The 27336-nt window shown below is 39.8% G+C and overlaps 2 protein-coding genes across 10 annotated transcripts in view; both read right to left on the bottom strand.

Annotated features, from left to right (window-relative positions):
- Positions 1-7421, bottom strand: part of ehbp1l1a (EH domain binding protein 1-like 1a) — a 45956-nt gene extending 38535 nt beyond the window's left edge. For 3 of the 9 annotated variants that reach the window (XM_017719967.2, XM_017719968.2, XM_017719969.2), the window contains exon 1: positions 7101-7420. In XM_017719967.2, coding sequence (XP_017575456.1) covers positions 7101-7204 — 104 coding nt within the window. In that variant the 5' untranslated portion in view covers positions 7205-7420. Of the gene's footprint in view, positions 1-7100 lie in introns of all 9 variants that reach the window. The other 6 variants (XM_017719964.2, XM_017719966.2, XM_017719970.2 and 3 more) reach the window with 4 other exon arrangements.
- Positions 7422-14511: 7090 nt separating this feature from the next.
- On the bottom strand, positions 14512-25947 carry kcnk7 (potassium channel, subfamily K, member 7). Its single transcript, XM_017719974.2, has 3 exons — positions 25617-25947; positions 21565-21960; positions 14512-19944 (listed from the first exon to the last, which is right to left on the bottom strand). The coding sequence occupies exons 1-3, from the start codon at positions 25945-25947 to the stop codon at positions 19586-19588; spliced, it is 1086 nt and encodes a 361-aa protein (XP_017575463.1). The 3' UTR covers positions 14512-19585.
- Positions 25948-27336: the final 1389 nt, after the last annotated feature.

The following is a 27336-nucleotide window of genomic DNA, read 5'->3' as shown; positions in this document are numbered from 1 at the left end:
ACAAAAGTGTAGCTCATTTGTCACCATAATAATTGTTGTTACAAAATATGCACAGTAATAACACAAAACAATGTGGATTTAAACATTTTAAACTACATACTAAAAGGTATTTTTTGTATTTTGGGAATAAAAATAATCTATTCAATCATAAATAATGCTCTGCAATTTTAATTTAAGGGCATTTTTGTCAAGTTATCTGCCTCAGGATTTTGAAGCACAAGACAGTCTTGATATTAATGTTATTATATTTACATTCATAATGCTAGAGTATCTTCTACAGTTAACTGCATCAGATCAGAGCATTTTTTAAATCTAATCATTTGAAATCTGTGAAGATGTACAGGAGTAATATATTAGACATATTTTACACATTTATCTGAAAGCCAATCAGATTTCTATTATTTTAAACACTGATTCCAGTAGTGTAACTAAAGCTGAAAGGCGTCTTTGATCAAACCATCAATGCAATGCTACCATTTTATTACATGGTTTGCATCAAAGAAATGTTTAGGATTCAACATCAGCTGTAATATATAAATATAAAACAGCTGTTTTCAGTAAAATTACAGCATAATTTCAGTAAAGCTGAAGGTGCTGGTACTATCAAGGGGGGAAGTTAGTTTTAGTGAGCTGATAGATGAGGAGGCATCATAAGTGCACATTCCAGTTATTAGGTTACTTATCTGACCTACTTCTAGCACAACATTAGTCTAGGAAAATCCCATTCACTTCTCACAGCTCGTGAAGCAATGGGGTCATATGTATGACATATATAACCTTCCTCAGAATAGAGCAGTACTGATCTAGGATCAGACTTTGCATTTCATATCTTAATAAATATGCTGAGAATAAAAAGTGATCTCAGAACAGCACTCTTACTCTGATAAACCCCACACGCTGAGTACAAGCCTCAGTATTACTGGACTATGCAAGGAGGTGTTTTAAATGAGTGTGCACCATCTCAAGTTCTGTCATGCTGCACTGATGGCTGCACTGCTTTTAGAGACAGTAGGTACTGTGTCAGTTTGGGTATTCGACTGTTCTCTGTATTTATGCAAATTGTCAAGCGCGTATGTTTACTGCATATGTAAATGAGATGTCATATTTTTGTCTGCTACAGGGAAGTACTGATATACAATATCAGTTAATGATTAATGGACTCTGACTTTGTAACGGTTAATGCACACATAACCACCAATATACAAAGAAACAGTAACAAATGCCACATATACAAGGCAGTCCTGTGAACACTCGATCATATTCCATGAATATTATAATCTGCTTTAAACAATAACGTACTTTGTGCCTTTGTGTGTCTTTGTGTTTATAACAAGTTGCTGGTCTCTAGGAGGCATTGGAGCCAGGAGCAGAAGGAGAGGAATGGCATGTATCAGATAAGACTTGCTCTACTTTTGCACTGCGTGTTTTAAACAGGTCTCTCTCGGTGGAGGGTGTGGTCCTCTTCTACTCACTCAAACTGAATGCCTTTCCACTCTCTTATCAAGCGACTGTGACTCATTCACTAGATCACAATATGTGACAACCAAGACAGTAATGTCTACAACTTACTTTTTTTTCTTATAATATTTTATGTATTTTTAATATGGCACGATACCTACTTTTCACATTACTATACTGAACACTTAAGTTTCAGCTGATACTGATTAGACGTTTGTAAAATGAATTGTTCTCATCTGAAGCACTTCCATAAGATATCATAGTATACATAACATACAAAATGGCAGCATTTTGATCTTTCACAAAAAGAAAAAACAGATATATGCAAAATTAGAGTATTTGTATTTCCATTCAGCTGGCATAACAATCCCGAGCGTAGCTACCTACTCGTGGTTTTTGTATTAATGCTGGGATACATGTTGCTGCTGTTGTCATCACATGACCTGCTTTGCACTGCATTTAAATCAGAAACCATTCAGTGATATTTCAGAATAGATCTGTTACAGAATCATCCATCCATTCATCTTCAAAGCCGCTTATCCTTCTGAGTCAGTGGGGTTGCTGGAGCCTTTCCCAGCATTCATGGGTCAGAAGGCAGGACACACCCTGTACAGGTTGCCAGTTCATCACAGGGCTGTTACAGAATCATATTGGATATATTCTTTCTACTCTAGTATCAGACTGAGCATTTTCTAATGGTTTCAGCTTGATATCAATACTGATCACAGGCCTCTTTATTTATTTATTATTTGCAGTTTAAGTGCAGTACATCCACAATCTGGGTGCATATATTTCAATATGGCCCTCCCTTCACATCAATCAGTCATTATGGCATTAGGAAAACTGCTGATGAGACAATCTAACAGGATGTACACTGCATCCAGAGAGTAATTTCCTCTGAGCACGGATGCAGGATGAATGAACAGAAGCAGTGTGTGGTGCAACAGTGTGCACAGACTAAAGCGAAGGTGGAGGGTGAGAGCAGTGTTGGCCGTCTGGTCTCACATTGCAGGTCACTCTGAGCAGCAGCTGAACAAATGCATGAAGAGCCAGGCTGGCAGCTGATAGAATCATGAGGCCAACCAAAATAGCCTGAGAAAATGGCAGGCGCGTGGATATTAGGGACCTTATTAAGCTCCCTAAAGTGTCTGCAAAGCATATGACAGAAATATATTAATTATTAAAAGTAGAACAGAAAAAGCATGTTGTCGCAGTCCGAAAAAACACAAGTATCTCCGAAACAGTAACTTTACAGGAGCAGGCAAAAACTCTCTTACCTTTCAACACAAGAGATTATATTCCAAGTAGTTTTATAGCATTTCTATTGGTCCACTCATCATGACATTTTCACACATTAAGGACAGCTGGTGCATTGAAATTATGTAAAAAATAAAAATCGAGAAAAATCAGACATTAAACTACATTAATTTACTTAATGTACTTATCCATACTTATGTGCACAGTGGCATAACCAAAGTCTTCTGTCCTTGTGCAAAGAGAAAATAATGGTCAATTAAGTTAAGCCACCTATGAGTCATGGGCGTAAAACTACAAGGGATCCAGAAAAGACGTTAGGGGGCCTTTGTGCTACACAGCCCAGTGTTAGTGACCACCTGCACTGACCATCATTGCAAGACTGGCTTTGCACAACCATGTACACAGTCATGGAGATCCTTAATGGGAGCAGGAACAAATTTTTTTTGCTTAATATCTGTTAATGTAATTTGTACCCTTTCAAAAACCTATTGACTGTTCACACAATGTAATGGCCCGGTGGCATTTCCAAATGAAATGAAAATCAAATCAAATCAAATAAATAAATGGGAACAGAGTTACAGGGTCTTCTTATGACAGTAGAAATATGCATAGTTTACTCGGTTGGACATGAGGAGCAACTGGGCCTTATGTATGTAGCTGAGTCAATGTGGGCTATTACAGGTATTAATGATCCGCATGAATGGTGTCATGGGATATCATGTTCAACAGTTCCGCGTGTCATTCCAAGCAAAGTCTCCTGTTCACACCAAGCCGAGAAACGCCATGTGCTTTAATCAGTCAGTCCAGACTTTCAACATTCTACACATTATCCTGAGCCTAAACTAGCATCATGTAGCATGTGTGCTTGCTAAGATTCTGTTAGTTGAGTAACTGCATGCTTTTATTACTGTATTTAAATACTGGTGTAGTTTTACCAGTAAATTATAGTTCAACCATATTTCTGCACTTTCTGCAAACGCCACTGATTCTTTACGCAAGTATGAGCACCGTCCTATTATGCTGACTGTGTTGTTTGCGTGCATCAGTCATGTAAAGCGCTGAGTACTAAAGAGCGAGACAGACAAGACAAAAAAGAAAGGTGTTTATAACACAGGCTTATGGAGAATTAGTCAAATTTTTGTTGAAAATCCAGCCTAAGAAAATTGTTATTTGAGACCAGCTCTAGTATTCACACTATTTCATCTGTGTCAGTGACCACTTGTGATAAGCTTTAAGTATGAACCAATGTAACATGACCAGTATTTTTCTACATTAACTGGCAGCTACTTGACAGGCCTTGATGCTGCATGCTGTGAACATCTACACTCACTACTTAAAATGCATGACGTCTAGCCTCTTTCAACAAGACTCTTCCCCTATGTGAGAGGTCACTTAACAACAACAACAGGGTTTACTGTAATAAGACAGTCCACACTGGAAATAATACACACTCTTCGCTAATTACGGCCTCAAGAATGCAGGCCTGAAGTCTAGTCAGCAAACAGGCCCCGCATGTTTACCGAGCATGTGAGGAGGAGACAGCTCTGATCTGAGGCATCTAATTCAGGTGGAGTATCAGAGAAGAGCCTTTCGTTACATCCAGACAGCGCAGCCCAAAGAGAGGGAACTCTTACAAAATACATATACAACAACTCCAGAATGGCACTCAAATGTGCTTGTCTTTGCTCTCGAACAGCAACAAGTGTTAATGACAGAAAGATGCTAGATCTACTGTTAAACGCACTGTTTTATTTCAAATGAAATTCCACCAATGTTTCTAATTTCTGCATTATTCAATCGTGGATATGTGAAGCATGTAATTCAGAGAGCATCGATGTGAAATGTGCTGTTCTAAAGGAGCTTGTCGACTTCGTTTCTTTACTGTGATGGTAATGCAAACCATGCGTTATAACGTCAATACAGTCATATTAATCACTATCAAGAGCCACCACCAGTGAAATCTACACAATGTCTTCTCGTGTTTTTATATGTAATGTTGAGGATGCTGAAAGAGTGGCAAATGAAATAAAATCTTTTTGGGCTTACTGTTTTGCCTGCATGAACATTTCTACCATGAAAAAAACACATTTTGGGCCAAAATCTCTCCTCAGAACGGACTTCTAAAATAATGTCTCAGGCATCCGTCAATAATATCATGTAATAACTGTCTGTGAACGAACTTTTAGAGGCATTAATCACTTCAGATGTCTGGTTCGTATCACCACCACTGTGAACAAATCTGACTCTGACTTTGTTCAGATCTCAATGATGCAGTTAAGCAGACATTTTTAAAAAATCGCTGAAATTCCCCTTTAATGTTTCAAAACAAGCGCAGCAAAAAAATCGAATTTACACAACTGTCCTCTTTCTCCAAATGAAGCCGATGAGTCAAGACATGTTTGGAAATGTTTCTGAAGTTTACCTCTTTAGCTTTTCACTGGAGCTACAAGGCTGATGCCAACGAATAACAGAAGCTTACACTTCATAAATTAGCGCTTTGCAAACTGCAAACCCAAATCATCACACACTTGCCTCAATTTCTATTAGGGTTTTAAATAAATATCAAATAATCTTATTTGCCGCTGTGCAACACACTGTTATTGATAAAAATGGACAAAAGAACAGAAATGATTCAGGCTTTGATATGGCTGCTATGACTGCTTTTAGCTAGGTAATATACTTTTGTCCATTTTATTTGCTTTCTGGACATACAGACACATGCGATAGCTAGAGAATGCTGTTCATGCCAACTTTGACAAGACTGCATGCAGTTGTGTTGTTGTTGCAGCATCTCTGATAAAGCAGCACTTGAGGTAATTCTTGGGGGGGGGATTTTAAATTGAATTCAATGTTATAATAGTATTACAAAAATGTAATAATCCCTGTTATTACATTACAGCAGGACCCTGTGCTCCAGCAGAAGCCTGCCTGTATTGTACTGATCTAAACAACAGCTGCCATCACTAAATGTGGCCTCTGGGAGTTTCACATTCACACTAAAACAATGCTTCATGTCTCATGAATACCAAGGCACATACTGCGTAACTTGAAAACAACAACCACTGCACAAGCTTAATGTGACGGTAAGGAACGATAACAAAATGCACAAAGAGAGCATTTATAAGAGATGCTCTGTTTTATCAGTGCAGCAGCAGACAGTGTATAACTTACTCCACCCTCTATGTCATGGGGCGAGGGGGTTAAAACAGTGGGCAGCGGTGGAGGACAAACCAGGAGACTGCTGGCCTTTGCAAAGCAGAGGCTCTGGCACCATCTACAAACTGGTTTCTGTCTGGTCACTAAGACGTGTCCTTTTGACCAAGCTCCAATTAGGACAAGCCTGTGAGTGTGTGTGTCGGTAGGGGGTTCTGGGGCAGAGCTTTGTGTCTCACACCCCAAATAAAAGGTGAGCGAACAAGAAAAGTTAAAAAGCAATGGCTTTTGCTTATTAACGCTTAAATGCCAAGAAAACGTCTACATACTCTTATATTGCTTAAGAGGAGTTTGTAGGATTTCCTCCACTAAGAAAGACATTCTTCCTCAAAACAACCGAGATAACACAATCAACCTCGAAAGATCCTGTATGTGGTGCCTTCAGTTACTCAGTCTTATAACGACACGCTGGCTTCATAGCAGTTACTGGATCATGTGTAACAGTTACAGAAGAATAAGAGTTTTATGATTAACACCGCAGTTATAAGCCTCGGGCTCAGGGGGATCAAACGGAAGAGTTTTCACGCTGTAACTGAATCAACTTTCTTCAAATGTCTACATCAGCTGCACCTGGACAAAGGCTGTCACAACAAATGCTGCTGCCAAAAAGGAAACCGAAAGACTGCTGAGGTGATGCAGTGCGGACTCCGCGCATGGAAACGAGGAACACGCCTGAGGTAAGTCCGCTCAAAGGCCTGCGCCTCAGCGCGCAGAGGAAAACTGATGTGGGCAGTAGCACAGCTGTCCTGTATTAGTCCAGACCTCTGCACTTTACTTATCTGCCCACCAGCCCTGAGCAGCGCCCCTCACGACAGTCATTAAGGCAGAGACAACAACATCAACAACAACAACGCGGAAGTGAGCTGAGAAGCGCTTAGCAGAGCGCAGCCGCACCTTCAGCAACAAACGACCTCAAAACGTTCAGAAAGACCTGCGGCAGCCTGTCGGTGACTAACTCTACACCGGGCTGGTCCCTGGGACACGCTCAACTCACTGCTCTCACACGAGGCTGAACTTGGCTTCTTAGCCGCTGCCGCACCATTTAAGGTGGGACGGGAAACTTGGAGTCCGAGGCTGCCTTCAGCTCGGACAGCCTGACCCGGACCGACTCGGTTTGGTTCAGAAGTCGCGTTAGAAGCTAGAGAGGCTCGTGTGGACGAGCGGCCACCCACCACTTGTTGGTGCACTCCACCGTCAGCTCCGAGAAGGACGCCACGAACTGGAAGCGGGACGCCCTCTTCCCCACGCGCTGGAGCCGCTTCCACACCGAGGTCATGGCTGCACTGCGATGTCGCTCACAAATGCGCGCCGAGTCGCGAAAACGGCCGCATCGTCTGACTGTGCGTGTTAGAAACGAGCTGCTGCTGTTGCTGCTGCTCCGTCAGTTCCCCCTCAGCTGTGCTGCGCTCACATGGCGCGAGCAGGCAGGCGGGAGCGCGCGCGCCTCCTCGCTCACCGTCCAGCTTTAGATTCACGTCGGGAGCGCAGAGAAAGCGCTGAAAGACGAGAGCGCGATGGATATTCCGGCCTTTCACAGAGCTATAAATAACCTAAAGAGAACCGGCCTTCATTGGAAAATCCCCAGGGCAGAATAAAACCCCACCGCGGTAAAATAAACCGCACAGAGTCTTAAAGCAATTTAAGCAGTGAGCCGCTGTACAGCGCTATTACCACAGATAAGGTGTGTTATTAGGCACAGCACCACTTTCATAAAGTCACATTTTTAATCATTTAATCATGAACACGTCGTAATATAAGTGTCACAATATAAGTGTTTAGTGCCGAAACCTTCACCATGCCAGGTTTGGCTAGCTCATCTATAGGATTTTGTATATTATGTTAGCGTCGAACTGTCTATATCATACATGACGGTTCCCACACTGGGTTTAATATTATATATGACGTTTAAAGCTCACAAGACATTTAAGTGACACACTCTTTATACACCAATCAGGCATAACACTCTGACCACCTCCTTGTTTCTACGCTCATTTTCCACTTCATCAGCTCCTCTTACTTTATAGCTGCACTTTGTAGTTCTACAGTTACAGACTGTAGTGCATCTGTTTCTCTGATACTTTGTTACCCCCTTTTACCCTGTTCTTCAGTGGTCAGGACCCCTATGGACCCTCAGAGAGAAGGTACAATTTGGGTGGTGGATCATTCACTGCAGTGACACTGTGGTGGTGGTGTGTTAGTGTGTGTTGTGCTGATTTGAGTGGATGAGACACAGCAGTGCTGCTGGAGTCTTTAAACACTGTGTCCACTCACTGTCCACTCTATTAGATGCACCTGTGTTGTCTGTTCATCCTGTAGATGCAAAGCCAGAGAAGACAGCTCATCTCATGCTGCTCAGTTTGAGCTAATCATCGTCTAGTCCTTCACAGGACACTGTTGGCTGGATGTTTTTGGTTGGTGGACTATACTCAGTCCAGCAGTGACACTGAGGTGTTTAAAAACTCCAGCAGCGCTTCTGCGTCTGATCCACTCAGACCAGCACAACACACATAGCCTATAGTTCACGTTGTTAAGAAAGAAGTTTAAACAAAACAAGATTCTTTTGTGGGGTATGTTTAGGTCCTGTCTGTCAGTACGCTCAGTGGTCCATGCAGTCAACATGAAAAGCATTCACAAGAATTCAGATGTTATAAGATGGCATGTGCCGTTCCATGGAAAATAATTTAACACATCCTCTACAGAGAACACACTTCTACACAGTTTAATGCTAGATTACTTTATATTTACTGAATTGCAAAAACACATAAAAAGTGGCTTTATATGTGATTTGGAGAAAAATGTTAGATTTGAGTTTGTTCCTTATGTTTTTATACTTAAAAGTTAGTTACTAGGCTGCCTTAAAAGAATATTATTTCCTATTTTTAAAGTTAAAGCAGCATTTTTACAGTATTTGACACTCACCGGCCACGGTTTTGGCAACTGCCGCACGGTTTTTCGGACTGTTCTCTGTAAACTCTAGAGATGGTTGTGCGTGAAAATCCCAGTAGATCAGCAGTTTCTGAAATACTCAGACCAGCCCGCCTGGCACCAACAACCATGCCACGTTCAAATCAAGTAGTGTTGATGAGATGATCATTCGTGGGGCCTTTTCTTCTTTAAGCCTTTTGAAGTCATGTCAAATTGCAGAGTAGCAGTTTGAGTGTTTCCTCGTTACCTGTGTTAGTGAATTCATTTATCACAGAGGGGTGGACCGGGCAGCATGGCAGGCCTGTGTGAAATTACTCTGGGCTGCTTTTGGGCAAACTGACAGTAGGTCTATTATTCCGTAAAATAATATCGGATTATTGATAGAAGGAAACATTTACTGTCACTTAAGGTATGAATCTACATAACCTATACACCAGTTAACCCCTTAAATGGCCAGGGCCCCTGGCAAAGTTTCATTATACACATCTATAACCTAACAACAGCTCAACCAGTTTGCATTTAATTCCCTGTAGTTGCTGAGCAATAAGCCTTAGTATGTAATTAGCTTGGAGTTTTATATGATTAAACAATAAAAGTAGCCATGGTGTTTCTGTCAACAGGTAATTTTCAGATTTTGCTTTGTTTTTATGCAACGCTACAGATATCATTGGTTTTAACAGTGGAACAACAGGTGAAACCCTGCACAGTGTGTGTGATTTGTCATATGTTTGGCTAAAATGAAGGCTGATTTGTTTTTATTTGCTGGTGTTTTAAAGGCCTTAGAGATCATGACTGTATATTAATGAATATCTCTTTAATTAGCTTGTGCTGGAGCGCCCGGCATCTGATCTTTCAGGGTTGTCCAACGCAGAAGGGCACATAATGAGTAACAACAAGGAATTTGTAGGGGTTGGAGTTGGTGTCTTAGGCCAGTGTTTCCCAGTCCTAATCCTGGAGTTCCTCTGCCCCCATATTGGAGTTTTCTCCTCGCTCTTACTATCATACTTTAACTTCTTAAACCCTACGGGCCTGCATGCAGCCTACACTTTAATTCCTCACTTTTAATAACCACAATACCTATGTAGTTCACAGCCATTGCCAATTAGTTTGGTAGTTGCTGAATAACAGATCTAAAGATTAAAACTTGAAGACTAGCGCCTCATGAAGGGCTTGTTCTTTATCTGTGTGTTAGAGCAGAAAAAAGCTATGATGTGCACAGAAATGTACAGGGAGACCCCAGGATTATGAAATACTAGGCAATTATACACCGAGAAGCAACAATGCTGCAGCCTTTTCTTTACAACAGTCAGGGTTCAAAATATCTGTCTTAAGTGAGAAATTATTCATGTCTACTATCAGCTAGACTGATATATAGCTTAAAGAGGTAAGGAGGGGTCAAAAGTGCACTTCAACATAGTGATTAAACCATTTTTACACAATCATGAGGGAAAAAACATTTTTTAAAGCCTGTTTTTATTCACTTATGTCTTTGAAGGGCATTGTATCACTGGCCTTGCTGTGTTGCATAAGTGAGCCAAAAGAAATCTATGAGGAATTTCTTAGATCTCTGGATGGAAGCAGGCTAGCATTGCTACACTCTCAGAAAAAAGGTGTGACACTGTCACTGGGGCAGTACCCCTCTTGTCACTGTAGTGGTATCCTCAGGAGTACATCCTAGTACCTTCAATCAGGGAACATAACTGTACTAGAATCCATTGAAATTATATTTTCTAAACTGTACTGACTCCACACACCCCGTCTCGTCTCCAGGCCTTTTATTTTATTGTTCTGATTTAAAACGCTCGCTTATGAAAAGGTACAAATATCTACTTTTCCACTCGGATAAAACTCGAGTAAGGTACACCACTGGACCTTAAAACCACTATTGTACCTTTGAGGGTACACTTACATTGTTTGTACCTTGCTGAATGAATCATGTACCTGCATAGTACATTTATTTATAATTATTATTATAAATATTTCTATATTAGAAATATTTCACTTATTTCTAGTGTAGTAGACTTTATCAGTGCTGTTACACATTTTTAATCAAATGCAGAATGTGTTCTTTCCCAGTAAGAGTCTGCAAATTATATGGCAAAAGAAGACGAACACTTCTTTTCCTTTCTTCCCTGTTGAATTTCACTCAGTATTATTACAAATGTATTTCTAGGAATTGAATATATATGAGGTAGAATACATATAAAATACATAGAATTCAATCTATATGACAAATTACAGGAAAGAACGTGAACATAAAGTGTCATAGTATTCAGCCACCACAAACTGCAGTATCAGCGTTCCTTGGCATAGATTCTAGATGTCTGGAACTGTACTAGAGGACTGGAACATCATTCTTCCTAAAGATATTCTCTCAGTTGGTGTTTTGATGATGGTGGTGATGGAGAGCTCTGTCTAACACATCAGTCCAAGTCTTCCATAGGTGTTTAATTGGGTTAAGATATGGTGGCCGTGAAGGCAGTAACATATGATTTGCATGATGTTCACACTCATCATACCATCTAGTGACCCTTCATGTCCTGTAAATGGGGGTGCTGTAATCCTTAATGAGACCACTCCCATCTAGGATAGAAATGTTTCATCATAGGATACAGGTGACAACTGTACTGTTGATGTTTTGTTGATTTTCTTAGTGAAAATAAGTAACACATATCCTTTAAAAAAAACACACTTCTTACATATTAAAACAACAAAAAAAAACAATTGGCATTGGTAAAAGTCATGGCCTATTATATATTTTATGTCATCTTAAACTAAATATAAATAAATAAAAAGTGTGCATTAAAAGAAAGTGTCGTATTTAAGTGGTGTGTTCTGTTATAACTTATTTTTACTCAGAAAACTGATGGAACACATCATTAGACTGGAAGTGTTCAAAGTTTTGACTGTATATGTCTATGAGTAATTTAAGAATTAAGAATGTCTTCTTCTTTCTCTCTAGTTTGACCTAGAATGAATGTGACCCCCCCCCCCCCAACCCCAGAGCTTGAAAGTGGAATACATCTAGCGAGAAGTGGTGGGAAGCAGCTGGGTGTGAATGGAAACAATGAGGGAGGAATTAGGAGTGAATGGGTTTGGGTGGCTCAGTTAAGTGGCACTGCTCTATAGTGTTAGTGTCTATAGTGTTTTTTTGTTGTACGGAAATTGTCTGGAAGTAGTCAGTTCCTATATAAACCATCTGCATTGTAAAGCCACTGACTACTGAAACGCTGTAGTCACCACACTGATAAGCTGTGGCTTATTCATATTCTCAGTCTCACAAGTAATGTCTTTAGACCACACATCGCAGCATATTGCAACTTAGAATTTACGACTTGTAATCGAAGAGAACGACGGTGATATTATTTGAAACTTGCATTAAAAATAAAGATTAAATATACAAAAACAGTGTTCTCACACAAAATGTTCACAAAAGGTTCACAAATTCCATCTCAGCCTATTTATTTACTTTGATGAGCTAAATTAAGACAGGATTCCAGGCCTGCTTTAAATGGGTCAAATGATGACACATCTGCTTGTCGTCGGAAATTATAGTCCAGTGCCAAAAAAAAGAACCAAAAATGTTTCATGTTTTAAATATAGCTATATTTAACAATGATTTGACCTTTAACCTCTTTGTAAGTGTTGCAAATTGTCTAAAGTGGGTAAATTCCCCTGGCCAAAAAAAACAATGACAGGGACAGAGAGCGAGAGAGAGAGCAAGAGAGAGGGGGAGGGAGAGAGAATGACGATGATGAAGTATCTAGAGGTCGTGCTGAGGTAAAAGGCTGCTTTTCACTGCAGTCGATGTCCTGTGTGTTGAGAGTGTGTGGATTTCCCAGCACATCCTGTTTTTCTGCAGGATGGAACACTTACCTAAGTACCAGCAGCAGGAAACGCACTAACAGGAGACACTCCTCACCTGACCAGTACTGATGAAAGGCCCAAAATCCTTCCTTTGTTCAATGATCTTACATGCTCTCTAATACTCTATAAATGGACAGCAGAATATCAGGTTTGTCTGAGCCTAAATAGAGATATTTGCATTATTACTCTTAATAGACAGAAAACAGATAGAAAGATAGATAGAAACATGTAATACGTTAGGAAAACTAAGTTTAAGACTTAGAATAGACTAAAACAGCATGGGTGAATACTTACAGGTTATATAACTTGATAAAGTTTAAAAATAAACATAAATCTGGCAGCTACAGTTGTGGCCACCATTATTGGCACCCCTGAATCTTAAGTACATAATATACAATATCTCCTAAAATAAACATGTGTTGTGAAGCATCTTTGGTCAGTAAACACTCATGTTCAAAATACAAAAGCTAAGCTAAAAAAAGAAAAGAAAAGAAAAGCGATTGGGGGAAAGAGCACTGAAACAAAAATAGGGACGTGACACATTTATTGGCAACCCTTTGATGAAATCTATTCAGACTGGACCAGAGTAGACTGACCTGTGATAAATTAGATGGCTCAAATGACTTGAATTAACCAATGAATGATGGCTTCAATGCTTAAATGGCTTCACTTTACTTTCCCCTGATCTCTTTTCATGAAGGTCAAGACATGAGAGCTGTCTTAGAACATCAGAAGTGCTATTATTCCCAAACACAAGAATGGTAAAGGGCACAAGGCCATCTCCAAAGTCCTTGACATCCCTGTTTCAACAGGGCGTAATGTAATTACGAGGTTTATTACTCATGGAGCTGTCAAGAACCTCCTAGACTGTGGATCAAAGAGGAAAATCTGTGGGAAAAGCCTTCGAAGGTTGGTGCGAACTGTAAAAAACACTGTGTGTAACACCCAAAGAGCTAAAGGCAGACCTCAATCCGGAGTGATAGTGTCTACCCATACGATACGCCACACACTAAACCGAGAAGGACTTCAGGGGTGAAGGCCAAGTAGGACTGCATTGCTAAAAGAAAGACATAAGAAGGCATGATTGATCTTTGCCAAAACATACTTAGACAAACCACAAGGGCAAAGGTTTTTTGAACAGATGAAACAAAAATAGAGCGCTTTGGCAATGCACACCAGCAATTTGTTTATGGGAGACAAAATGAAGATTATAAGCAAAAGAACACCCTACCTGCAGTCAAGCATTGTGGTGGATGCATAATGTTGTGTGGCTGCTTTGCTGCCTCAGGTACCGGAGGCCACACTGAAGGACAGGATTGATGAAATCAGAAATTTACCAAAGTATTTCAGAGAGCAATGTGCTACCTAGTATAAGTAATCTATGACTGGGTTGGACACCAAGCACACATCAAAAAGCAACAGAATCGTTGCAAAAGAAAGAAATGGACTATTTTAAACTGGCTGGCAATGAGTCCTGATCACAACCTCATTAAAAAATCTGTCACAGGGAAGATGCTCCCTGCCAACATCCAAGAGCTTGAGAAGTTTCCAATGGAGTAGTGGGAAAAACTACCAGCCAACCGGTGCAAGAAGCTTGTATAAGGCTACCAAAAATGTTTGGAAGCTGTCACTGATGAGCCTGTGCAACAAAATATTAGGAAAAGGTGCCACTAATACTGACCGTGTCATGTTTTTTTCTTTTCTATAAAATCATGTCCTACAAGTTGAAAAGACGTGTTCTTTTGTTTAATAACTTTAGACATCCAAAAAAAATAATCTAATGACAGAAAATTGATATATTTTGATTTATTTATGAAGAAAAAGAAAAGGAAAAGGAAGAAAAAGAAAAGGGCGCTGATAATGGTGGCTAGAACTGTATACGGTAAACCTACTAGTTTTACAGATACACATTAGACTTGAAAGGCTTGAAAGACATTTCACAGGAGCAAATTTAGTGCTTAAACATGTTCACCATCTCTAAACGCTCTTTTGAAACAGCTGTTAGACAGTAAGTGTCTAAAAGATTGCAGTCGTCTATGTCCAGGAGTGGAAAAGTACTCCTAGCATTGGAGCGCTGTTGCACCATCCCAAAAGATCAGAGCTGGTGTTCAGGCTGCCTTGATAAATATAGACATGCATTACAGTGCCACCTGCTAACAGTCCGTCAAAATGTCAAGGGGCTGTTGATGGTGTAGAAGTACAAAATAAAATAGTAACAAAGTCATCCGAATCTGCAGTGTGACAATCTATTCAATATTATGTATACAACATTTACATAACATGAACATCTGTTTATGTGTAGTGTAGCCTGTAACCAATCTGGGAAAACTCTACCAATGCATGAAGACAGTGGAGAGGTGCTTCTTCCGGTCAAGGACTTTCCCTAGAGACCCACACTCGAACACAACAGGGTCATGAGACCAGTAATGTCTCAGCTATCAAATATCTGGAACTGAGCCCACCATCCACAATGTGTACTTCAAGTCAGGCAGGGCAGAGACAGAGATCACAGTAATACTTTTAAAGTGAGGAACTGAGAGAAAGAGTTCAAATGATTCACTTCATTTACTTCTTAAAGTCTTCATTCAACCTCCTACTGAGGGCACAAAGACAGACACTTTCTCTAACAGAAGTCCACTATGGGTGTTATGAGCAAATAAAGAAACGTTTCATACAGTTTAATGCAAAAGTTTGGGCACCCCTAGACAAATAACCTTGTGCACAATTTTTTTTTCATGAAACAAAGTAAACACATTCTCAACATATTTAAAACACGTTCAAAAGTTTGGACACCAAACAGCTCGCAAACACTTTTTGTAACCAGCTACTCTTTCTATGACATTGTTTGGAATTTTCTCTGACTCTTCCTTTAGAACGCTTCCAGTTTTGTAATATTCTTGCACGTACTGCATGTTTCAGATCTACTCACATTCCAAACAGTTTTACATTTCTTGAACTAGTTCATGGTGGAATTTCAGATATGTTTTGGTTCTTTGTCCTGTTGTAGAAGCCGGCCAGTCTTTTCAGCGTCTGTTTTTGGACAGAATATGTCACCACTCCAGAATCTGCTGATACTTAGCGAAATCCATTTTGCCATCTACCCTTGCAATATTTTCTGTGCCACTGGCAGCCACACAACTCAAAGTGTAACAAATCCACCCCCATACTTAACAGTTACCAAGGTGTTCTTTTCATCAAATGCCTGTGATGACTGTTTCCATGTAGGTCCATTTTTACTTCATCTGTCCACAGCATTTGTTTCCAAAATGCCTCAGGCTTATTTAGATGATGTTTACATACTTCAGACACTGACCTCGTGATAAGTTTACAGGTAAGGTTTCCTGCTGATACCCCTCCCATGTATCAGCCAAGCCTTCCTGCAGGTTCTTTGTGGTAGTATTGGTGTTTAGCTTTACCTTTCTTATCATACTGTTTTATTTTAGAGTTTCCTTAGTCTTGCAGATCTTGCTTTGAGTTCCCCTTTACTGACATTTACATCAGTGGAAATCATGAGTTGGAAGCTCTGATATCTTTTTATAGTCTTTGCCTGCTATTGGCTTCATTTTCAGATCCTCAGCCAGTTGCTTTGATAGAGACCATGGTTAATGAGTGTTAACACAGGTTTGAAGAGCAAGAGTATTTACACTCATTAGCTGACAACCTCATGACAGTTCTTAACCACTCCTAACAAGTTAACTTAAGTCTAATGAGTTAATGAAGTTTACAACTGGAAGAGTATCCAAACTTTTGAACATGCCAGAATTAAAAGTCAACAACTATGTCATTTTGTCAGTGATGCCCAAACCTTAGCATGCAACTATATCTCTGAATGGTATCTTTATGAGAGAAAAGAAAAAAAAACTTTCTTAACTTTTAATGTTAACTCACAGGAAAAAAGGTGTTAATCTATACTTTTTTGGGTGCCATTGTTGCTGTGGTAGTAGTTTTTTTGATCCTGTCGACTCCAGGCTTATAAAGTAATTCTTCTATTTTTAAAAATGTTATGGAAATTTAAGTTATGCAGCATTAATACCTAACAAATACGCAAAATGAACATAGTGTACATTTAAAACTCATTTAAGGTTCATTTTTAGGATCATTACAAACAGTATAGTCTTCTGTCTTCTGTCGCGAATTTCTGTAGTTAAGATTTATTTTCTTTTATTTAGGTTAATAAGTCAGTCTTTCAGTTAAATATTATTGTGGTGTTTATAAATGTTTTTAATCTGGCTGTTCTAATTGCATTGTCCTTGTTTATTCTTTTTGATTGCTTTATGTTGTCTTTTGAGAGCACCATAGCAAATTCCTTTATCTTGGGCTTTAATTGAAAAATATATATACACTTGAGAGAATGCTACTTTGCAAAAAAAAGATAAATAATACATATTTCCTTTTTTCTGAGAAGTATAAATAGCACACATGTTAAACACGCATGTCAACATCGAACTATCAGGCATAACAGTCAGTTCAACCCTCACATTATGTTCACACAGAGTTATGAGATTTAGCAGGCGTCCACTGGTTAAACACAATGAGTGTGCAAGAGAGGACGGCCTAAATGGCAGAATGTCATAATAGCAGTGTATGATCTCATCTGTGCGTCAGGCGGACAGGAGCATTTATGTGAGGCGGGTGAGCAGAGGCAGAGCCATCAGTGCTGGGCACAGAGTCTGAGTCACTGTGTCCCCTTTACACACACACACACACACACACACACACACACACACACACACACACACACACACACACATTTGTGCACTTGTTCCCACACACATATTCTGCCCTACTATGCATTGTGTCACTCAGCGGCTGGATGACGAGACTAAACATGATTTGAAAAGTCCAGCTACAATGTGAAGCAAACAATGCCGGGATGTGAGGCATATTCAGCACATTGTAGAGCTAAAAATGGTAATTTTGTCAATTATATCTGTGATCTAAATTACCTTTAATATTATCTTTGCACAACATTTTATGGGAAAACATTTTAAAGACTAGTGTTTCGTTACATCCAGTGTCTTTAAGGATATGTTTACAACAAACATTTTTTATTAAAGGGAAATTTCACAGATTTTTCAAAATGTCTGCAAACTTGAAGAGTTAAGAAGTGGAGAAAGATATTCTAAGCGGTTTGATGTGAAATGCTCCATTCTAGAGAAAGTTATGGAGGCAGAACTGTTCACAGTGGTGGTGATAGAGAGCCTCTAAAAGCTCCCTCACATAATATTTGGAACACAAAATGGTTATGAACATGCTGTCTGATGCCTGAGACATTGTTCTCTGATAAAGTTCTGGCTTAAAACATAATCATGGTGTCCAGATCAATGCAGGGCATTGGAAGGCAAAACAGTCCCCAATGAAACTTCAATGTTTCACATTCGCCACTGTTTAATCACTGTCAACATAAACACTAAATAAATATAAGCATATAAAAAACTTAGAAGACATGTGTAGGTTCACTGGTGGTGGTGGTGATGATTTTAAAAATGACTATATTTGTGTTATAAACCTCACCTGGTTCCTTTCACCACCACTATAAAGAAAATCTGAATGTTAGTTTTTCTAAAAATTTGCGTCAAACCACTCTGAATGACTTTGTTTATGTCTCAACCCCTGAATTATGTAGAACTTTTGAAAAAATGGTGGAATTCTCCTTCATCATCAAAATTACAAGAAGGCTGCCCTCTAAAGGCTGAGGACTTACAACTCAGAAAGGAGTTAACAGCACCAGAGCTGAGAAAATATAGTCCATCTGGACTGCAAATGGACATTAATATGCTTATTTAGAGGCTCCCAAGGTTTTTGTCCATTAAATTATAAGCAAATATGAAGATATGATGACAGTAGTAGATAATTTACTTATATTCTCAGAACAGTCCTTCATCAAGACTGAACTGTCTTTGAATATTCTTTCGACAGGCTAACATCAGATTCATCCACTCGGGGAAGGGGTCCAAAGAGGACCTACAAAACGCTCTTCCACATGTGTGTGATTACACATTTCCATCAGAGAGGTCTCCAAATCTCCCAGATTTACCAGATTAAATTATCAGACAATGAGAAAATGTTCAGCAAAATTGACAGTGACAGGTTGTTAAACCACAAAGTTTGTGAATCATCCCAAATATGTGAGTATCAAGTATGTCCTGCGCAGTGATCTACATGCTTTACATCACAGTTCATTTGCTCCATCATTAGTAAATACTACTGATACATGTCTGCCCCCTACTGGATACATTTTGAACTGCAGCAAGGAACGTACTTTAAATTATAGTTAATTTTTGAAATGCAAATATTATTGTCCTTCAAGATGGCTTTGAGAATGAATGTTCAGGTACTTGTTCAGAAACTTGTTCAGAATCTACTAGTTTCTACTAATTTACCAAATCGTTTTTGTTTTTTTATTTTACAGTGGTGGTGATAGGAACCAAATATAGCCATTTTATTTAGTGATCAGTAACCCTGAACATGTTTTATATGTTTTTATATGTAACTGTAATGAATGGCAAAAGTGTGTTAATCCAAAAAACATGTTTTCTTTGGGGACTATTTTGTCTGTTCTTTTAGCTCCTAATGAGTTGAACCTCTAGCAAAGATGGAGATACAAAGTCTTGTCCTGACGGCTATGATTTGCAAAATGAAGAAAAACATTTTCTCCAACAGACTGAATGGTATGTTAGCTGTTGTGTTAATGAGACATGAATGCATATCACTTCAAATAAATACACAGGCCATGCCTGAGTTGCCAAAGATCATCCACTCTCACTGATCCAACTGGCAGGGTAAATGTGGTTGTGACTTTAACTCATTGATACGACTCCAGTAACTATTTTTAAAGATGAACAAACTTCTTCCCTGTTGATATTCAGTTGGTTGGTTGGTCAGGCGAGTCTGTGATACCTTCTGGGTGAACTGTAAGGGAAGCAGTTATCTCACAGCTTGCTGCGTGTGGTGTTTCCAGTGTTGATGTTTCCTCCACAGAGGCAGATGTGTGTGCAGCAGGGACGGGGTGTGAGATGGTGGAGATAGGCAGAGTGTACTGGGGCTCCTCTGAGCTCACCTGAGCTCCTGAATGTCCACCGAGCACAAGCTCATCAAGACCGACTCCCATCAGCTCACTCACCCGAGCCCCGACGAAGAGACGCACCAAAGCCTGCACCTGCTGCAGCTGCCAGAAACTCTCCACAACCACCAACAGGACCACAAGCCCCAGCACCAGGTAACCTGAGCACAAGCGATACATTTTTAGAAACATTACAGAGATAGCTTTAGTGAAAAGTCATAGAAAAATTACACAAAATCAGCCAAGACATGTTTGTCTGATTGTTTACTTTTGCACTAGCTATAAGGCTTATGTAGAGCTAACAAATAATCAGCACTGTGCATACTGCATGCTAAAATCATCAACATTGAGTTGTTAAGTATCTCACACAGACTTGCTTATGTGATTTTTGGCACTATATGACTTGTAAAAATAGACTTAATTCAGGCTTCTGACTGACAGGCACAGTTTGAGGGGGGGTGCACAATATTCTATCATAATTGTGCTAAAATGATATATATTTACAACATGCTTTTCTGAGCATGGATGTAGTCAATATTTAAAGAACACTGACTAACTATGTGTTTAATAACAAAGAGAGCATATTTAGGCCTGTTTAAATGGATGTAGTGCAGTACAGTTTGTAAAATGTTCAATAAAAATAATTGTAGTTGTAGGTTTATTTTTATTATTGTTGTTGTTGTTGTCATTAAAGCTGTTTTTATTTGTTGCACCACAGGTTCTATTTTGCCAAACTCCCCTCAGAAAGCCTAAAAATTGTGATGCATATTGTATGTCAGGAAAATGTCTTTAAGTATCATAGTATGATATTTTCACCAAGTCTCCCACCCTTAGTTTCAGGCAATTTAAATATTCAGTTTGTTGCTGGTGGAGTACAAGTTTGCATTATTTAATAGTCATATTAGCCTTTGAGAACTAAAGAACTAACAATTTCAAATGTCACGGCTAATTGAAAAACTACAAATGATCACTGTTATTGAACTGTTAATGAACTGTTGTTGTTGGGTTTTTGAAAATCCTTTAAGTTTTCAGTTTATTTCTGCTTTATTTATTGATTCTTTTTTACATCATTGGTAAATATCTGTGGCATGTTCATGCTGTGCTCAGCTACACTCACATCACTCATTCCTCAGTCTGTGTGCTCCATTCCAGGCCCACTTGGCTACTCCATAAATGACATCATGACACTCTTATGTAGTTGTAGAATTACATTAAAAATCTGGTCTGCATTGGGAATATCACATGTCTACATCCACCCTGTTTTATAAACGCAGATAACGCCTAACCTAATACCATTTCAATCTCGCTGGAGAATCCCAGTAAAGCTGTGCCCACAAAAAGATTTAAACTGTCAAGAAATCTATTTCCTAACAATAAATGCCACTTTGATCTAAAGGCTTCTAAATCCTTCAGTGTTTTGAATTTCTAAGACAAATAAATAGTGAAGCTAATGCTTATATTTATATACAAAACAGAGGTTGTATTTTTTAAAACATCCTTCAACAAATTGTATCAGAGAGTAATAGAACTCTTTGGTGCTATAGAGAACCATTTTCAGGAACCATATACAAGCAGTTCTCCTTCACAGAGAAGGACCATTTAAAGCTGCACTATGTAAGCTTTGGGGATTTGGAGCCCTCTCTGGTGGAAATGCATATGAAGCACGGAAGAACATTTTGGTAATGTTCACTGCAGTGAGATCTTACTTTATCAGGGACAAAATACACACTAGCCTCACTTAAACTGAATGAGGATCAGACTTGGAGGTAAAAAGGACTCACATGAAGTGGCAAACTCCAGCCCCTGCCGCGCCGCCCGACTGTGCGTCCTCCCAGGCAGATAATCTCCCAGCCCAATGGTGCTGAGAGAGATAAAGCAGTAGTACAGCGACTCCAGAAAACTCCAGTCTCTCTCCAAGAGGCAGAGCGCAACAGCAGGCAGCAGAAAGAACAGCGTTGCAGTGCACACTGCTAACACCCCGCAGTACAGCAGCGCAGCTCTGTTGTGGGACAGACCCCAGTAGAGCTGCAGGTAGCGGATGGGCGCATGGGTCACTCTGGGCAGTAAAGCATGCGTGAGGCAGGAGAGCAGCAGGAGAGTGAGGGGAATGCCCACCAGACAGTAAAGGATACAAAACACTCGACCCACATCCGACAGCGGAATGGTGGTGCCATAACCTGCAACGCAGCAGAGCAGTGAGCGAACACTTTGTGATGGCTCAGTGTTTGATACAGCCTCTTTTCACCATTCACCATTCATAAAGTGGTCAAATGACATGCTTTGTTGATTTTCCAAGTGAAAGTAAGTTCAAGTACATTCACAGAACACACTTCTGCACATTTAAATGCAAAATTACTGTGTCTTTGTTGAATGTAACATATTGTAAAAAAAAAAAACATAAATGCGGCCGGCGCAAAAGTTACATTTTATATTGTGTGTTCTATTTTTTCTCCAATACGTTAAACTCAAATAAACATAAATTGTGCACTAAAATTTACAGAAAAGTGCCAAAGTGTGTTCCCTGTAGACGATTTTCAAATGAACAAAACATGTCATTTGACCAGGGGGTGTTCAGACATTTACATACAAGTGTATTGATTTTGATGTATTTATTTTAGTTTTTAGCTTGGAAAGCTGGTTCAAAACAAAGTGGAATTGTACTGAGCTCCTTGTCTATGCATTATTTTACCAGACTTTTCTAATGAATGGTCCAACCAGTAGTGTAACCAGGATATTATTGGTCCAAGTGCAAAAAAAATAAATCCTATATGAAAATGACTTTCAGTTAGCAAAAGAAAAAATGAATTTGCTTGTTTATTAACTTCTTTGTTGCTAATGAATAATGAATATGTCATTATGTTGGATGTTGCATAAGGCCCCTTTAAAAAAACATACTATCCATGTTAGCGTGGACAAGATGATTTATGAATAAGAGGGAAATAAACAGACATCAGCGCTGTCTGTGTAGTGCTGATGGAAGGTAACTGGTGAGCTTTGTTAAGTAATGGTATCTTTTTGTGAGTCACTGGTAAACAACTGTGTCAGCAGACCCAAAAAAGTGTTTAGGGGCCCCAGTCACCAGGTAACCCCACTGTCCCCAGGCCCAGTGTGATGAAGCCCACATTTTCCATCGAAATTAACCCCAACTATGGGGCAAGTTGTAGCACTCCTGTCATGAGCTAATCACAAAGAGTAGGTGTTGGAGACTAAGCTGAAGTTTTACTTTACTGGCAGGGATGTGTGTGTTGCTTGTGTGAAACAATAATACATTGATTCTTTATTATTATTATTATTATTATTTAGGGAAAAAAGGGAGTAGGGCTGAAAATATCCAGTTTTCCTGAACAATATTGAAATTGCAATTCAAACATGGTTATTTTCTATAAATTAAGCTTCACTTACACAACTCAACACATTCATCTTTTATGCTTGAGGCTTGAATGCTGAATGTCATGTGCCAGGCTGCCAGCTCACAAGCTCTACATTGTTAGGTTTCATTCCTTGGTCACACGGTTCTAGGACAGTTCCCCACACATGATCTACAGATACTTAAATTTATCAAACTTTCTGGTGATAGTCAATCATCAACTTAACATTAGGGTTAGGGTTAGGAGTAGATGTAGGTTTTGCCTTGAGGTTGAGGTTAGGGATAAATTTAGGGTTAGAGTTAGATTAAATAAAAACCCTTCACACTCAGCTTCAAGTTCAAATGCATTTAATAGATATTTCATTGAATATCACTAAAAAATATACTGAGCATCTTCAAAGCATCTATAGTGGACCCTCCAAATGTAGTGCTACCAGCTTCCTGAACGAAAGCTTACGATAATGTTAAATAATATACACTCTTATAAAAAGATGGTTCTTCGAGGGTTCTTTAGTAAAGGCAGTGGTTCAATATAGAACTGTGAACACCCACCATTTGCATGCTTCAGTGGTTCTTTGCATGGTGAAATGGTCCTTTAACTGATGGAGAATGTGTTTTGTATTGTTCTATACAAACACTTCTTGAAAACGGTTCGATTTGGCACCAAAACGGGTTCTGCTACTGTTAATATTTCACACTTGTAACAATAGAAGAACCCATTTAGGTGCTATATAGAACCAAATTCAACACATTCTCCACCAATCTGAACCATTTCACCATGCAAGGAACCCTTTAAGCATGCAAATGGTTCTTTGAGTGTCCAAGGCTCTATATCCCTGTCTTTACTGAAGAACCATCTTTTTTAAGAGTGTAGGATGAAATGAAATTAGAGCTCTTTCAAATTGCGATTTCGATACAAAACCGATTACCCATTTATGGTCCTACCTTCAGTGAGAAAAGTGGTGTAGAGCAACACTGACCCACTGTGAAGCAGTTCGGATCTGGCACAGCCTAATGAAGGTTTTAAAGAGCTGAAAAAACCTTGCTCACCACTAATAACTACTAAGTTATTACTACTAACTACTACGATCCACATTAACTCTGCTCAGTGGGACATTTCCATTCAACAAGTGTTCACAGAAAGAAGGGAAAGAGGCCGGACTTACACGCCATCATGCACAAACCATATGACTATACACCCCATCATGCACAAACCATATGACTTCCCCTGAGCATTCAGGCTTTAAAGAGGATTAAAATCAAACAATGCAGAGTAAAAAAGGCTACAGTTCTCTCAGCTGCAGACTAACAAAAACACCACTGGTTTTCTGTCCTTAGCCACTCTGCAAGTGTAACTTAAAGATGTAAATAAACCACAAAAAAACATTTATCCACAGAATGAGTCAGTAAATTGAGTTGTAGGTAGAGACTGTTGGATCAATAGTCGTGTACTGATACTTCTGTCCTTCCATAAAGTATTGACAACGTGTTTCATTTAACTAGTAATTTCAGTACGATTGTTTAAGTAAATCTGAGGGTTTATTGTGTAAAATAGATCTGTATGACTGGAAAGATAAACACTGCTAATACTCATGTAAACTGAAGAGGGATAGCCCTAACTTTACATCATTTTAAAAATGTAATACATTCAATGTGTTATTTCATGAGAAACGCAGGATGAACAGACTCTTACAGCCTTAGCTTAGTTAAACAGCTTAGTTAAAGGGCCCATATTATGGAAAAACTGTGAAATGAGGTTGTGTTGCAGACCATGTTAAAATGTGAACATGTATCATTCACTCTTCAGCCCATACAGTCCATCTATAGCAACTAAGCAACTTGTTTTGAACTCACTGCTTTTGTGACATCACAAAAACCAACATATTTACACATATTCTCCTGGTCAGTGTACAGTAGTTTATCCCCACCCACTCACACTGACGTTATAAGGAGTGTTTCAGCCTGGGCTGCTTTTAGAATCAACCAATGAGAGTGCAGCCAATCAGAACAGAGCTCATGAAAATGGTTTATTTTTGTAATTTAATATTTTATAAGCATATTTTAATCTACTTCATTTATAGGACTGACAACGTCAAGTAAAATGACCGGTGGACGTTTTTGTGACATAAACCTACATAATTGGAAAATAAAATAGAAGAATGTAGGATATTGGACCCTTTAAGGCGTATGCAAATGATTTCAGGTGTCTGCTTTACTGTTGTCTGGTGTTACCAAGGTTCATTACAGGCTGTCTGTTAAACGTAGTCTATCAGGATTGAATATAATAGTAATATAATAGTAATATAATAGTAATAGCAGCCTATTACTCGATATTCAGTCGAACAGAAAATCAGCTGTATCGCCGACCTTTAGCTGTGAGTCAGAGAGGGTCGCCTAGCAGGAAACCCACGAACCTCAATAAGAAAAGCTGAAGGCGGCTGACACACAGAGCACTGAGCGCTTTACCTGTCGTGGTGAGGAACGTGGTGACGAAGAACAGCGACGAGGTGAAGTCAAAGTTGTCCTCCTCTCCGTCCTCCTCAGAGACGCCGCGTTTTCCGGCTGAGAGGATTTTCCTCAGCAGCGCGTCCAGACCGCTGTCCTCCACGCACGGGTGCCTTTCCAGAAAGTTCGCTCGAAGTTCGCGGACCTCAGCAACGAGAGCGCGCTCCTCGGGCTGCTCGAGCACCATAAACACTGCCCCGCCGAGCAGGATGAACAGGACATAGGCGATGACCAGAAAGCTGAAAGCGTAGCTGCGACACAGAGTCAGCGCGGAGTCCGCGCTCGGAGCCATAACTCCGGCCTGAGAACAGCGGCGGCCGCTCTCACTGGGGCTCAGTAACCAAATCCACACAGGAACGTGGAGCTAAAACTTTAATGAAGTGACCTGCAGACGCGGATTAACTCAGCCAGCAGCGCGGCTGTGACATGCTGCTCTCAACTAGATTAAAGGAGAATTCCACCCATTTTTAAAATTTCGCCATTATACTGTGACATATGACGTACACTATATTGCCAGAGTATTCTGTCGTCTGCCTTCAAACGCATATGAACTTGAGTGAGATCCCATTCTTAATCCATAGGCTTTAATATGATGTCGGCCCACCCTTTGCAGCTACAACAGCTTCAACACTTCTGGGAAGGCTTTCCACAAGGTTTAGGAGTGTGTTTATGGGAAATTTTGACCATTCTTCCAGAAGCGCATTTGTGAGGTCAGATGCTGATGTGACAAGGCCTGGCTCACAGTCTCCACTCTAATTCATCCCAAAGGTGTTCTGTCAGGTTGAGGTCAGGACTCTGCAGCCCAGTCAAGTTCTTCCACACCAAACTCACTCATCCATTTCTTTATGGACCTGCTTTGTGCACTGGTGCGTAGTTATGTTGGAACAGGAAGGGGCCATTCCCAAACTGTTCCCACAAATTTGGGAGCATGAAATTGTCCAAAATCTCTTGGTGCTGAAGCATTAAGAGTTCCTTTCACTGGAACTAAGGGGCTGAGCTCAATTCCTGAAAAACAACCCCACAACATAATCCCCCCTCCACCAAACTTTACACTCGACACAATACAGTCAGACAAGTACCGTTCTCCTGGCAACCGCCAAACCCATCTTGCCAGATGAAGAAGCGTGATTCGTCACTCCAGAGAACACGTCTCCACTGCTCTAGAGTCCAGTGGTGGTGCTTTACACCACTACAGTCGACGCTTTGCATTGTGCTTGATGATATAAGGCTTGGATGCTGCTGCTCGGCCATGGAAGCCCATTCCATGAAGCTCTTTACGCTGTTCTTCAGCTGATCTGAAGGCCACATGAAGTTTGGAGGTCTGTAGTGATTGACTCTGCAGAAAGTTGGTGATCTCTACAAACTATGCACCTCACCATCCACTCACCCCACTCTGTCATTTTTTGTCATCACTTCCACGTTGTTATAATACCACTGACAGTTGATTGTGGAATATTTAGTAGTGAGGAAATTTCACGATTGGACTTGTTGCAAAGGTGGCATCTTATCATGGTACCATGCTGGAATTCACTGAGCTCCTGAGAGCGACCCATTCTTTCACAAATGTTTGTAGAAGCAGTCTGCAGGCCTAGGAGCTTGGTTTTATACAGCTGTGGCCATGGAAGTGATGGGAACACCTGAATTCAATGATTTGAATGGGGGAGTAAATACTTTTGGAAAT

This window comes from Pygocentrus nattereri, chromosome 2 (assembly GCF_015220715.1).
Source record: "Pygocentrus nattereri isolate fPygNat1 chromosome 2, fPygNat1.pri, whole genome shotgun sequence".
Lineage (NCBI taxonomy): Eukaryota > Metazoa > Chordata > Actinopteri > Characiformes > Serrasalmidae > Pygocentrus > Pygocentrus nattereri.
This window is presented reverse-complemented; position numbering and strand designations above follow the sequence as displayed.

Excerpts from the sequence above, each read along its gene's own strand:
- kcnk7 (XM_017719974.2), bottom strand. The coding sequence starts at position 25,947 with ATGGCTCCGAGCGCGGACTCCGCGCTGACTCTGTGTCGCAGCTACGCT. Across the intron at positions 21,961-25,616 it reads CACGTTCCTCACCACGACAG|GTTATGGCACCACCATTCCG; the intron begins GTAAAGCGCTCA and ends GCTGCGTTGCAG. Across the intron at positions 19,945-21,564 it reads GCTGGAGTTTGCCACTTCAT|GTTACCTGGTGCTGGGGCTT; the intron begins GTGAGTCCTTTT and ends GCTTGTGCTCAG.